Source organism: Plecotus auritus (assembly GCF_963455305.1).
Source record: "Plecotus auritus genome assembly, chromosome: 4".
In the NCBI taxonomy this organism is placed as follows: domain Eukaryota; kingdom Metazoa; phylum Chordata; class Mammalia; order Chiroptera; family Vespertilionidae; genus Plecotus; species Plecotus auritus.
In genome coordinates, this window is record NC_137775.1 from 137,657,412 (window position 1) to 137,672,164 (window position 14,753).

The window sequence follows — 14,753 nt, forward strand, 5'->3', positions numbered from 1 at the left end:
TAACTGAGGTGTGAATGCTTGTAATTTTAGAGCAAATATGTTTCCTTTTCACTGTCCTCCTATCTTTCTTCATACACTCAATTCTCCTTGATTAAATATCTGTAGTTATGTGTGTGTACTTTATTTATATTTTATCTCAGTTCAACTTCCCATTGCTCTGAGTTTGTTTTTCTGCATTGCCACCACTCAGCACCATTCTTTGTGAGCTCAAGAGAATGCAAATTAATTTTAATGATTTATCTCAGTGAGGGGCTTAGAGTATGTCCCAGTTAGGAAGAGGCATTGGGATAGGGTTTGAAATCTGAAAAGAGTTTTGTCAGGTAGAGATTGATGGAGAAGGTACAGAAACCTGGAAGCAATTAGATTAGGTGATTATTTTGTTAGAGCTTGTTGATATGGAAGTGGCTCACCAATGGGTATTTCCCCACAGGAGTTCTGGACCGCTCGCTTTTTGCAGGAACCCTCTGCATGGACGCTGAGGTTTACCAGGAGCTTCACTATGATGTCCACAGCTTGTATGGCTACTCCATGGCAAGAGCCACAGACTCGTAAGCACTAGGTTTTCCTCCTACTTTGAGATTTGGGGAGCTGGGAGATAGAGGGTTTCTCTTGTCATCTATAGGTATATTTTTTAAATATATTTTGTGGTTATGTGGATCTAGAAACTCAGATCTTACAGGCTACTTAAGAGATCTAATTTCTTGGCTTCTGTGCAGGATTATTGCTTATTGGATTGTGACTAAGGACTTGATACTAGTAGGCAATAATGTGCAAGGTATTTAGAACCCCCAATTGGAAGTCAGCTCTTGCTTGGGTTCCATTACTGAATGTGCTATGGTCACCATACAAGAATTGCCTGATTTAGGAAATAAAAATACAGGACACCCAGTCAAGTTTGCAATATATATATGTATACTAAAAATTATTCATTGTTTATATGAAATTCAAGTGTATTGAGTGTCCTGTATTTACATGGTAATGTTATAGCACCCCCTCCTGGCTTTCCTCCCTACTGCCTGCCCCAGTCACCATCTCAACTCTCCCCTCTGCCCCAAGACATACACAGTACCACTATCACCATGATTACTACCATTACCACCATCATCACCACCATCTCCATCACCACCACCACTACCACCACCACCACCACCACTCAATATGAAAGTCTAACAAAGAGACAGATGCTTCCTGCAAAAGATTCAGTCCTTTACATACTTTGTCACATTAATATTTTGCTGCTGACTTTGTAAATTGAGGAAAAGCTCTCTGCAAAATTTCCCCCTCCCCCCACCAAGGTGATAAATTACAATCATTATTCCTAAGAGAGCAAGAAATTAGGGACTAAACTTAAGAAGATTTAAATTTAAATTTATAAAACAGACAAGGAAACTAAAGTCTTTGAAGATTTGTTGGGGACCTTCAAGTGGCTTAGGAAAGAATGTCTTAGCTTTTCTTTGCTTTTATCCTTTTGCTTTGGTATTTCTGGAACACCATAGTGGGTAGAGGAGGAGGGAGACTTTGATGTTCTTAAGGAACTTTTCTCAGTCCTTTTACTTGACTACTCTAGGGTACATAACATCACTGACAACTCTTTGAAGCTTGGTTCCTTTAGTTCTGAGACACCACTCTATCTGGGCACACCTGCTCTTTTTCCAGCTGTCCCTTCTTAATCTCTGTTCCTTCTTGACCTCTGGATCTTTTTCATGTATTCTCTCACGATTGATAAATCTTAGGGGTCAATCCCTAGACTTCATTTTTCATTCTCTGCCAGTACAAAAATAACTCCTTCTCAGTTTTTACTGTAATTTATTCTGATAATTTTAAAATCTATAATTCTATAAATCTATAGCTTAGATCTCTCCCTGATTTTCAGGCCCAGATATCCAAAAGTACCTCCTGATCTTCTCTACTTGGATGTCTTATAGTACCTCCAATGCCATTCACCTTACTGTTACCTGTTTCTGCCCAGCCCCACAGTCTAAACATTTTTGAAACTGCTCAATTTCCTATCTTGGTTGGTAGCAACACCATCACTACATTACTATCTCCCAGACTCCAAAGTGAGAAAGTTGGTATCATCCTCGAGTTATTTCTTTCCATCACATCCACTTCTACAATCAGGCTTCAGACCTTTTGACCCTAAAACATATCTATAATCATCTCCTTTTCTCCTCCACTGACACTTTTTAACGAAGGCCATCATCATTGCTCAAGTAAACTTACATGAGTCCCATGACTACTAGTCTCCCTTCCCTGACTGTAGCTTTATCTCCTACACATCTATCCCTACTCTTGATATTCAAAGTGTGGTCCAAGGACTAGCAATATTAGCATCATCTGGAAACATATTAGAAATGTAGCACCTTGGCCCTCACCCTAGACCTTAGAAATGAGAATATTAGTTTTAACAAGGTTCCTAGGGGTATTGAATGTATGTTAAAGTTTCAAAAAATCTATACTACTGTTGAAGTTACCTTCTGAATCACACATCTGCTCTTTTCTTTCCCTAGTGAAAATCTGCTCACTTCTTTTCCAAGTGAAAAATTATCTTTGGCTTAGTATCTTCTATACAATAAAATCCAGCCACCCCAGCCAAACCTGTAAAGTACTTCCTAACTTAATTATTTCTTAGTATTTTCCTTTCATCCCTGCTACTCTTATATTTTACGCTCTTGTAAAACATAACTGTCCTCGCTCCCGAATCCAAATGCTATTTCATTCTCCCATGTCTTTGAATGTGTTGCTCTCCCTGCATGGGATGCCCTTCCCTGCCCTGTCCATTTTTCAAATATGCACTTATCTTTAAAAGCTCCCCTCAGATGTTAAACCTTCCTGACAGCCCTAGGAAAAGATTACCCCTACACCCACCCCATATTTTGTGTTACCTTTGTTCATATTGTACTGTGCCTAATATCCAAGCACCTTGTATTATAGTTCTTAGGTATTTACTTTTTTTCTTGCTGGACTATCAATTTCTTGAGAGCATAGTCACCCCATATTTCCTTAGCCTGTGGAATCATGTGTATACTAAAGGCATGGTTGAGTAAATGCCTGGCCTGAGAAAGAGAAGAAGGGCAGGATCAGCTCAAATGGGACCTGATGAATTAGAGGCACAGACTGGACCTATTTTGATTTCCCACACCATTTTGTCTTCATGACTTAATATTATTCTGGATTGTCCAGTGAGAGAGAGTCCTTATCCACTAAATGCAAAAGTTTTTATTTCAATAAATGAAAAGCTTAAAAAAAAAAGGGATAGACATTTCTAATTTCATTATCTTCCCTTTTCTGAGTTTTTTCTCTGTCACTCAACCTTTCTGAGAAGTAAACTAGGTGAATAAGATGTTACAGAAGACCAAAGAAATAACAAGCACTCTTCGTAGAGAAAGGGAGGGACCCCGTTTATTAACACTAGTGGACTCCGGGAATAATTTCCAAATCAGAGTGAAGAAACATGCAGCGAGCCTGACAATATATATCCAACTGGGGTCTTTGTCTTGCAGATATGCCCCCTGTTCCCTTCGTTGCCCTGCAGGAAGGCCCCCAGATGTCAGGCCACATCCAATGGTCCATCCTGGCACCAGCATAACAACCCCACCACCCCCAACCCAGGGCAGTGCATTGTTCACAGTTCCATGGCCTCTGCATTTAGATAACAAGTTCTGCAAGACCAGTTTCCTCCTCAAAGACAGTTCCTTCATCTTTAAAATGAAAATCTTGGACTGGTGTTTCCCATATCCCTTCTTGTTCTGATCTATTTTGACTCACGGATGCTTCTAAGAGTTGAAGGTGGGAGGAGAGTGGATAAATGGAAGGGCAAGAAAGAAAGAGTAAGGGAAGGCAGGAGGAAGGAAAGAGAGTTTCAAATTACTTCATTGTTCAAGTCTCCATATGATAAAAGTACTATAAAATCACATTGGGATTGGTTAATATGTTTTGAAGCTATGTCAATAATGGTTAATAGTTAAAAGGTCAGAGTTCCCAGAGAACAATGGAGATAAGTGCAATTTAGCCTTCAGGCATCAGAGTTGGTTAAAAATCAGGTAAGATTTTCATTCAGTTGGATCTGGGCATCAGGAAAATTTAAATCACAGATCTGATGAACATTTAGCTTAATCTTTGCTGGAAGTATAGTTTGCGGACAGTAGTTACTGGTCTACCAAGAGAATAAAGTTCACTTTCCTCTGGCCTGAAAGTAGGAAGAAACCAGATCCCCTCAGATATCAAGACCTGACCATAAGTAGGCCCAAACTAAGAGATGCAAAATAGAGACTTAGGGATCTCTGGGTAAATATTTCCTCTAAGCTAGAAAAAAAAATGTTACCTAATCAGTGGTACTATAATGGGCTGACTCTAAATAAACACTAAATTCACTTAACTTCATTTCCTGTTTCAATTTCACTGTATATAACTTGAATGTGTTTCTTTAATGACTGAGGATTGCAGGATGCAGGAAACCCTCTAGCCAGTGGTAACAAGTATTGCCAGTCCTTATAAAAGGAGAAATGAGGACAGGAGTTGAAGAGTGACTCCTTTCCATTCTACCCCCATTTTTTTGTCATTTAATTGTCAGAATGGGGTACTTCATTTTCTTAAACCAGTATTCTATTTCAGAATTTTCTTTCTTTTTTCATTATAAGTTGTTCTGCATGTGTACACTCTCCATAACATCCTTAGGAATGCAAAGAGGAAAAGCAGTAGTGGCTGTGATAGTGCCTATGAGGAATTGCCTAGTGCCTGATGGTACACTGGTCTCAGACCATGTATTGGAAGGAAAGATAGTAGAGCTTGCCTGCAAAGAGCTAGAAGCAACTGTGGCTCAGGTATCACCATCCAATAGATTGTTCAATTTTAAAACACTAAAGGTAAGTGTGAACTGTTTAGGAGAGGAGAGAGCAGGGAGAGGCCTAAACAAAATAGTGTTCTGAATAAAAGCTAGGAAAACAGCCTACATTTTACTTCATGTTATCCCATCCAGATGCCCACTTCCGGTCTCAATTTCTTGTCTTTAATTCCTTTCTTTTACTTTTTATGTAGTTTTTACTTGATATGTAATATTTTATAAGTAATACAATGAAAATATTTATATTTTAGTTACTTTTAATTTCATTAAGAGTGCCATATGCCATCTTTTGAGACTTATTTCAAGTAATACTGAAACAGGAATTTTAGGGGTAAAATAGGACAGGTTTAGGAAATTTTAGAAATTTTGGAAATTAAGGGGACCATGGAGGAAGCACAGGGCTGCAGAGCAGCAGAAGGTATATTTCCATAGAATAGGGAAGCTGAGGAGCTGCAACAGGTACATTTCCATAGAATGAGGGAGCTGGAAACAGCAAAAGGTTTATATTTACAAAATAAAGAGAAGGAAGCCCTTCATCCAGAGGAGAAGAAGAAAGCCCAAAGGGAATAGGAAAACAATAAGGAAGGAGGTGCGGGGGAGAACCTCACATGTCCCATGTGAGGTTCAACCTTTGAGCCCAGGAGTTACTATATTAACCAGTGTAAGGGAATAGTGAACAATCAGAGGGGATATCAAGGCACCAGGATCTGCAGCCTTTATAAGTCATAGGGAAAGGGAACCCAGTGAGACCCTTTTCCCCCTACCTACTTGGGAGTCCATTCTGTGGGACTCTTTCCCTCTCCCCATGTGGGAGTCTGTACTTGTTTTCCAATAAATCTCCACCTTTGCTATACCACTTTCTGTCTGTGGATTAATTCTTCAATTCTGGCGGACAAAGAATCCAGGTTCCAGTCCAAAGATTCCATTTCAATACTAGCTTGCATAGATTAAGATATCTTAACATTGGGAATTGCTAATAATAAGTTCTGAAGCTTCAGAGGAACCCAGGTTCCTAGAGCCCAGACTGTATACAAAATCTCTTAGGCAAAGAGCAGGTAAAGGGTTCTGACCTGAGCTGGTGTTGTGCCAAACAAGATTATGAATGGCAGCAAGGCATGGAACCCAGGTACATTGGAAAAACTTTTTCTAGAGGGAGAAGAGAGGGCCAATAGTCCCTCATTCCAATGTATCATCAACCAAAGGGGCCAGAGCACAACCAGATCGAAGATGGAGGAAATATAACCAGGAGTCCAGGAGCCTAGAGAAATTCCTTGAGGGTACTGATTGTAGAGGTTTTTATTGTCTTACATGAGGTCTGCAACCTTACCTAGAAGTGAGAAAGAACCTCTTAAAAATGCTAATCCAGTTTGCTCTCCTTCATGATACCCTGATGTTTTTTCTCAGTTTTCTTGGAAAGTCCATTGCTGCCTGTGGTATAGGTTAAGTCCTTGACATTCACAGTTCATTTCACATTCAATTGACTGTATTCCTTTTCAGGGCCTTGAATACTGTCTTCCCCAATAAGAGGAACTTCATCTTATCCCGTTCTACTTTTGCTGGGTCTGGCAAGTTTGCAGCTCATTGGTTGGGGGACAATGCGGCTGCATGGGATGATCTCCGATGGTCCATCCCTAGTATCCTTGAGTTCAACCTATTTGGCATACCCATGGTGAGTTTCACTTTCAACCAAGGAGCTTTGACATTCTTTCCATTACCAGACTTTGAGGGGTCTGAAAACCAATGAGCATATGACTCACTTTGATATGTATTGGAAAAATCAATTTTTATGTGTTCTGTGAGCTGACTTCTGATGATAGGATGGTAACACTTTGTCATTGGAATCCATGGATTCTCTGAAGTTAGAAAGGAGACTCCATGAGTAAAATGTATCAGTATCACAGAAAAATTCCATCAAAAGAGCATCACTGATAGCAAAGCATGAAATTGGGAACTGAATATTGAGGGTGAGCCCTTAATAAAACATGCAGCAGTCAGTCTTCCTCTCATCAGTCAATCCATGATTGCACACTTTCCTTATTCTCCAATTTGGCTGGGGGATTGCCCTGAAAGCTTAGGACCTCTTTAAGCATGGAGTGATGGGAATGAGAGATTCTCATTTCCCTTATCACATAGGTATACAGTCAATGCTTTCTCCTCTCTCACTGACCACTGTGCTGTATGTATGCCTATTCTCCAGGTCGGTGCCAATATCTGTGGTTATACAAATAATGCCACAGAGGAGCTCTGCAGAAGATGGATGCAGCTTGGAGCATTTTATCCACTATCCAGGAATCACAATGGGCCTGGGTTCAGGGTAAGGTCCCCAAGAGAAGTGATGGAAACTTCTTGGGTTATCTAATCTACCTGTTCTCAAAGAGGAGTTGAAGAAAATACTCCAGGTTGGCCCTAAGTGCAGAAACAGAATAGACAAATTTTCAGTGATAGACTAAAAAGTAGGGTATTGGGGTGATGATGTGTGTGTGTGGGGAAAAAAATACACACACACACACACACACACACACACACACACACTAGTGGCCCGGTGCATGAAATTTGTGTGTGTGTGGGGGTGTCCCTCAGCCCGGCCTGCACACTCTCCAATCTGGGACCCCTCAGGAGATGTCCAACTGCCGGTTTAGGCCCGATCCCTGTCAGACATCCCTCTCGCAATCCAGGACCGCTGGCTCCTAACTGCTCACCTGCCTGCCTGCCTGATCACCCCTAACCACTCTGCCTGCCGGTCTTCTCATCCCCAACTGCCCTCCCCGGCCAGCCTCATGGCCCCCAACTGCCCTCCCCTGCCGACCTCATGGCCCCCAACTGCCCACCCCTGCTGGCCTCATGGCCCCCAACTGCCCTCCCCTGCCGGCCTCATGGCCTCCAGCTGCCCTCCCTGGCCCATCTGATGGCCCCCAACTGTTTACTAGAGAATACTTTAACATTAATTCAGTTTTAGGTTTATATTTAAATTAACTATAATCAAATATAATTAAAAGTGTAGTTCCCCAATCTTACTAACCACATATAAGTGCTTAATAGCCCCATGTGGCTAATGGCCACCATGATGGACAAGGCACCTCTAGATTGTCTCAGTTGGAGACCAGATGCATTTTGGTATAGAGTAGTTCTATTTGGAAGGGGGAAATGGGCAATTTGGGGAACAAAAGAAAGGAATAAATTTAGATAATTTTTTCTAGAATTCAGTCCCAGTAATACTATACAGGATGACAAGTTTAAATATGATATGACATCTTTCAAAGAACAAGGTAAATGAACAATGAACAAAATGCATGCCCATCATTGATGGAAAATTTGTTTCTGGTTCCTAAGAGAATTAGATTTCCCTCATAAAGGGTTCTTTCTTTGCTCTTAGATAAAACCTGCTAAAAACTGTCTTCCTGATTTCTTTGTACTTTGTGTATTGAAGAACAAATAGAGGTCACTGTCTTTGGGACAGAAAATAAAACAAATTTTGATGGTGAAAACATTATAAATAAAACTACACATAAATTTTAAAGTTGCAAATTCATAAAAGTGCATAAGAAAAAAGATGGATTATAGGTCATGGTGGTTTAAGGCATTGGGTTTCAATTTTTTAAAATATATTTTTATTGATTTCAGAGAGGAAGTGAGAGGGAGAGATAGAAACATCAATGATGAGAGAGAATCATTGATCAGCTGCCTCCTATTGGGAATCAAGCCCACAACCCAGGTACTTGCTCTGACCGGGAATCAGAACCAGTAACTTCTTGGTTCCTGGGTTGACACTCAAGCACTGAGCCCCAAGGGCTAGGCTCAAATTTCTTTTTAGTGGTAGTATGACTTTATTATTATTATTTGCCAAACGAAGTGTCATGAGAAACCTCAAATTATGAAATAAATTGGAGCAGCTCTGAGGGAGCAGGGCCCACTATAGGCCCTTTATCTTCTTGGCAATCTCTGTAGGTTTCTTTATTATCTTGAGGCGGTCATGAATCAGTGTCAGAAGACGTGTCAAATTTAAACTCTGCCACTTGCTTGCAATTTTACACTGCATTTTTGATATGGTTTTCTCATCTATAAGATGAAGGAGCAGGTAGGTCCCAGATCCTTTCAGTTCTGGAAATGCTTTCACATCTTCAAGTTGGAGAACATAGCTATTTTCATTTGAGAAAACTTCTTATCAAAGGGGACTTTTAAACTATGGTGAAAATATTTAGTAATCACTTATGTTTCCTTCTAGGACCAGGACCCTGTTGCCTTTGGTGAAGACTCTCAGCTGTTGAGTTCCTCCAGGCATTATCTGAACATCCGCTATACCCTGCTGCCCTATCTCTACACCCTCTTCTACCAAGCTCATACCCTGGGGGAGACTGTAGCGAGGCCCCTGGTCCATGAGTGAGTTTCCTTACCCGCAAAGACATCCTTTCAGATCATAATTTTACTTCCCTTGTTAGTAGTAACAAGGTTCCTTAGGACCTTGCTTTCATATAATGAGCTGCTCTCCTATGGTAGAGGCTTCACCTGCCTTCTCTGTTTTCCAGGTTCTACCAGGACAATGCTACATGGGAGGTGCACGAGCAGTTCTTATGGGGACCTGGACTCCTCATCACGCCTGTGTTATATGAAGTGTGTTTATAATCTAAGCAGTGGGGTGGGATATCAACACTAGTCCTCATGGCTCTATAGCTGAATAAGCCAGAGTCTGAATATCTTTGGCTCCATTTAAATATAAATATGAATATAAATGAGAGATTGTGAAAATTTGGAAATTAGAAAAATAGTAATTCTTGGTCCCACTGCCTCACCAAGCAAAACAGTTTCCATTTTGCAAGCTTACATCAAAGCCTGCGTCCTTAAGCATATGGACATTGACAGGGACTTCAAATACCTGGGGCTGGCCATCTGTCTGTGTTTCCCTTTGACCAGAGGGGATGTGCTCTTGGGGTTAGGAAGAGAGAAGAGGTGGGGAGAGGAGTAGGGAGGGAGAGAGGAATGCTGGGCAAGGGGAGGTTGTTACTGTGGAGTCCACATATGAAATGTGATTTGGGGCAGCAGTGATTGGGGAAGTGCAGGGAAAGAAATGGGGGACCAGGATTATGCTGACCAGTTTGTAAACATGGAAGATCACCAATGTACTCATGTAAAAGGCCCTCGGAGCTGGTGTTTTAGCCACACCATCTCATGGCATGTCCTGCTACAGTGATGCTGCTGGCAGGCTCTCCAGGGTGCCTGACTGTTTAAATTTCCCACGTGCCAGATTACACAAGTAACTCAATGAATGAACTTTCTCTGCTTCTCTTAGACAGTTCAGGAATCTCAAGCAAAACAAACTTAATTTCTGGTACAGCTCTGTTTTGGGTAAACTGCCCGACCTCTCTGAGTATCTGTATTTTCACTGGTAGAATGGCAGAATCCCAATTATTTCTCAGGATTGTTCGGAGGAACACATGCAGTCACATGTGGGGGTGTTGTGCAAACTGTAAAAGGATATGCTAATGTCGCTCATTATTGTTGTTTCCCTAGAGTGTGGACCGAGTGAAAGCATACATACCAGACGCCATCTGGTACGACTATGAGACAGTAAGTGAGGTAGCCCTCTTGGCCCAGGGACCTGCCTCTAGCAGTCTTATACTGTTCTAAGGCAGCAGCATTGTTGGGAGCTTGGGTAGGATGATAGTATGAGGCTTTACATTTAGTTGGTTGTGGGTACTTTTCCATGTGGAAGGCCTTTCCCAATATACCATGAAATAATTTGAATCACTGGGGTAGGTTGATGGGAATTTTCATTATGTCAACCTGGCCACTATGCAGCTGTCAGGATTTAGGCTGTGATAACCTAGAGCAGTTGTCGGCAAACTCATTCATTAGTCAACAGAGCCAAATATCAACAGTTGAAATTTCAACGATTGAAATTTCTTTTGAGAGCCGAAAACCGACTTCTGCACATGGGCCACAAAGTTTCAATCGCACTGTACGTGCGTGCCCGCACGTCTTATTTTGTGGAAGAGCCACACTCAAGGGGCCAAAGAGCCGCATGTGGCTCGCAAGCCTCGGTTTGCCGACCACTGACCTAGAGAATTAAAGCCTGGTTATGGAATCATAGCATGGTGTAATACAATGAAATAAGGTGGGTTGGAGTCTCAGCTTTGCTATCTACTTACTACCTTTATGCCTTGGACAAGTCACCTTCCCTTTTCAGAGGTCTCTGTTTTCCTCTTATCTAAAATGAGGCAGCAAAAGTAGAAGATCTTCAAGATTCCTTCTAGCCTAAACAGCCTATTATCTGATTTGTTTTCTTTTGTTGTAGGGAATAGCCATCCAATGGAGGAAACAATTGGTGGAGATGCTACTGCCCCCTGATAGGATAGGACTCCACTTTCGAGGAGGATACATATTTCCCATCCAGCAGCCAAACACAACCACAGAGGCTAGGTAAGCTGTAAGCTCCTCACTTTTCTAAGGTGTAACTGCTCTCATGCTCCAAGGGGCAAGGCATTATGGGAAAGGCTAATAGAGGGACTAAAAGTGGATAAACCCAAGGAAGACATCTTTAGTCAGTGATCTTCCTCCCTTCCTTTCAAGGTTGGCCCCAAATTGGCATCTTAGTCTTCATTTAGGAGGTAAATGAAGCCTCTATTCCTTTACATTTCCACAGTCTTTTACTTCTGGATTGAATCAGATTATAAGAATAGTCAATGATCTCATTGACTCATGATTGAATAAGATAATGAAGTAAAGAACTAGTTGTTGTTCTTTTCTTTATCGTCAAAAATTGTCCTCAAGGGGGTTCACTTCGGTATGAGAGAATGCAATCAAATAGGAGATCAAAGTCAAAATAACTTCAAGGTCAAGAGCCAGAAATTTTGGGTTCAAGTTCCAGTTCTACGATATACCAGATGTATTGTTATGGAAACTTGCTCTCTATATTTCTGCTTATCATTTGTAAACTAGGGATGATGATAGTTTGACTTTTTAGAGTCATTCTAAGGTTTGAATAAAATAATATAAATAATTTAATGTACATAAAACACTTAGGAGAATTCCTGGCACATGGTAAGCAGCGATTAGTGCTAATTGTTAGTGTTATCACAAACCCAGTTTTCAGCAAGAGCCATCTCCTTTGACTGTTCTTCCCATGCTCATTCACTATTAACCTCTTTTGTCTACCCACACCCAGCTTCCATGTTTCCATTCAAGGTCATGATATACTAACTTTCTAGGATAAACTCTAAAAGTTTCTGTCTATGTGGCACAAAGGGGGCTTATTTAACACAGTTCTATCTCTTCTTCATTCTCTGAAACTGAGAATTGCTCTTTTACAGTCGGAAGAACCCCCTGGGACTCATTATTGCCTTGGACTACAAGAGAGAAGCAAAGGGAGAGCTGTACTGGGATGATGGTGTATCTGCAGGTAGACTTCCTTATGGCGCCACCACTGCAGTGCTCAGTGAGATTAGTCATTGCAAGCTGCTCAATACAGTGCTCACTCTGTTATCATTGATGCTTATTTCTGTAGCTTAAAATCAACTTATTATGAGGTTTGGCAATTAAAATGGACTTCAGATGAGCAAGTCATATATTATTGACTCTACCAAAGCAACAAACATTATTGGTTTAGTTTAATTATTCTTTCCTCTAGGTATCATTATTAATACCAAACAATCCTTTTTGCTCATGGATTTGCAAAATACTTCTTTGGTTACTATTGAAGGGAGTATCTAATTTGTGTAGTGTGTTTTTTCCACTGTAGGGTTTCCAAATAAGTACCTCACACAAGCTTATGGTCTGTGATGATATAAAAATCCTGCCCTGCACAGAATTAGCATTTGTTAATATTTATTGGCTATTTATGGTTGCATTGCATGCAGGGGACATAAAGATGAATAAGACATTGACATTGCACTTGAGGAACTCCTGGTGCAGCAGGATAGATTCATTGTGTATGTGGGTACCTATAATGCAAGTCAAAATGTTGTAAATGCCAGCAAAACATAGAGGCCATGGGAGTTTGGAGGATGAAGCAGTTACTGTGGGTTGAAGTGGCCAGAAAACCTTTGAGGAGATTTGATAAAAATGGGTAAAACGTCGCTAAGCAGAATCAGATGATAAAGGTATTCCCACTGAGAGAAGTGCCTCTACTTTCTATGTGATGGGGACCCTCTGTCCTTCTCTTTCAGATGCTGTAACAAAAAAGAATTATATTCTGTATAAGTTTTCTGTCACCTCGGTAAGTACTGTTTCTGAGGAACATACAGTATACATTCTTCTCTGTGACTGCTTTGATTTTCTATAGAAGCATAATCATGTGGAATAGGGACAGTGCTTGACTCCATTGGTCCCAGAAAGGATATATAAGGTATAAGAATTTGGCATTAGTTCAGTGAAGAACTAGTTTTTGTGTGTGTGTGTTTTCTGGAAAAAATGCATTGCCTCTGAGTTTTATATGATGAATCCTGGCTTCCAAGATGTGCCTTATTTGGGGGTGTGTGTGGTATGTGGGCTGTGGGTGGAAGGTGATGAGTGGTGCATTGCATTTTTGAGGTTCTTCCATAATGACCTTGCTTCCCAACCTCTAAACTTGGCCTTGGACACAGGTATGAAGTGGTGCTTTTGAGAGGTTGGGAGACACGGAACAGCACTCCCGCATTGTCTCTATTTCCCAAAGGGACTGAGAGGAAGAAAGGAGTTAGGCTAGCTGTGGATGGGAGAAATCTAATACGGTTTTCTTAGATGGCTGATTGTGCATGGGCAGAGATTTCTTTTATGGGAATCTCTCTGCTTTATTTTCCTCCTTTTATGTTTCTACTGTGTGGGGGTTTTTTTTCCGATTATACTTTTCATTTTGAGATAATTATAGAGCCCCATGTAGTTGTAAGAAATAATAAAGATCTGTTTTACTCTTTACACAGTTTCCCCTAATGGGAGCATCTTATAAAATGTTAGTACATTTTACAAGAAGGATATTGACATTGATGCTGTCAAGATACTGAACATTTCCATCACCATAGGATCCCGCCTATGGTCCTTTTATAGCCACACCTATTTGTCTCCTCCCCTCCCCCTTCGTTAGACCTTGGCAACTACTATTCCGTCCACCATTTGAATAATTTTGTCCATTCAAGAATGTTATGTAAATGGAATCATACAGCGTGTAGTATTGGAGATTGGCTTTTTTTCCCACTCAACATAATTCCCTCAAAATTCATTCAAGTTGTGGTGTATCCACAGTCCCTTTTATTGCTGAGTAATATTCCAAGATATAGATATCCAGCTTTTATTTAACCACTCACTTAGTATAGAGCATATGGGCTATCTTCATCAGGTGCAGTTACAAATGGATAAAGCTGCTATGCACATTATGGACAGATTTATGTGTGAACATAGGTTCTTGTTTCTCTGAGATAAATGCCTAAGAGTGCAATTGCTGGGTTCTACAATAAGTGCATGTTTAGTTTTATAAGAAACTGCCAAACTGTTTCAAAGTGGTTGAACCATTTTAGATTTCTAGCAGCAGTGTATAAATCACCCAGTTTCTATGCATCATAACCAGCATTTGATGTTATGATTTCATTCTGATGAGGGGGTAGTGATGTCTTATTGTGGTTTCAATTGGTATTTCTCTGATGTCTAAAGATGTTGACTGTCCTTTTTTTGTGCCTGTTTGCCATTTGTATATTCTCTTAGGTGAAATGTCTACCTATTTATTTTGCCCATTTTCTAATTAGATTATTTGCCTTATTTTCCTATTCAGTTTTGAGAGTATATATATATATATATATATATATATATATATATTCTAGAAACCAGTCCTTTGTTAGATTTATGGTTTGTAAATATTTTCTTTCAGACTGTAGATGTCTCTTTCCATCCACAAAGTCTTTCACAGAGCAAACATTTTTTATTTTGATGGGCCTGACTTATCTTTTTG

The 14,753-nt window shown here is 40.5% G+C and overlaps 1 protein-coding gene across 1 annotated transcript in view; it reads left to right on the forward strand.

Moving 5' to 3' along the window:
• The window catches only part of MGAM2 (maltase-glucoamylase 2 (putative)), a gene marked incomplete at both ends in the record, with an annotated part of 75,985 nt that overhangs the window by 22,302 nt on the left and 38,930 nt on the right, over positions 1–14,753 (forward strand). Inside the window, 9 exon segments of the mRNA XM_080665166.1 lie at positions 431–548; positions 6,341–6,512; positions 7,041–7,157; positions 9,066–9,220; positions 9,367–9,451; positions 10,349–10,405; positions 11,133–11,257; positions 12,148–12,236; positions 13,003–13,052. Of these exon segments, the coding sequence (XP_080521292.1) occupies positions 431–548; positions 6,341–6,512; positions 7,041–7,157; positions 9,066–9,220; positions 9,367–9,451; positions 10,349–10,405; positions 11,133–11,257; positions 12,148–12,236; positions 13,003–13,052 (968 nt within the window).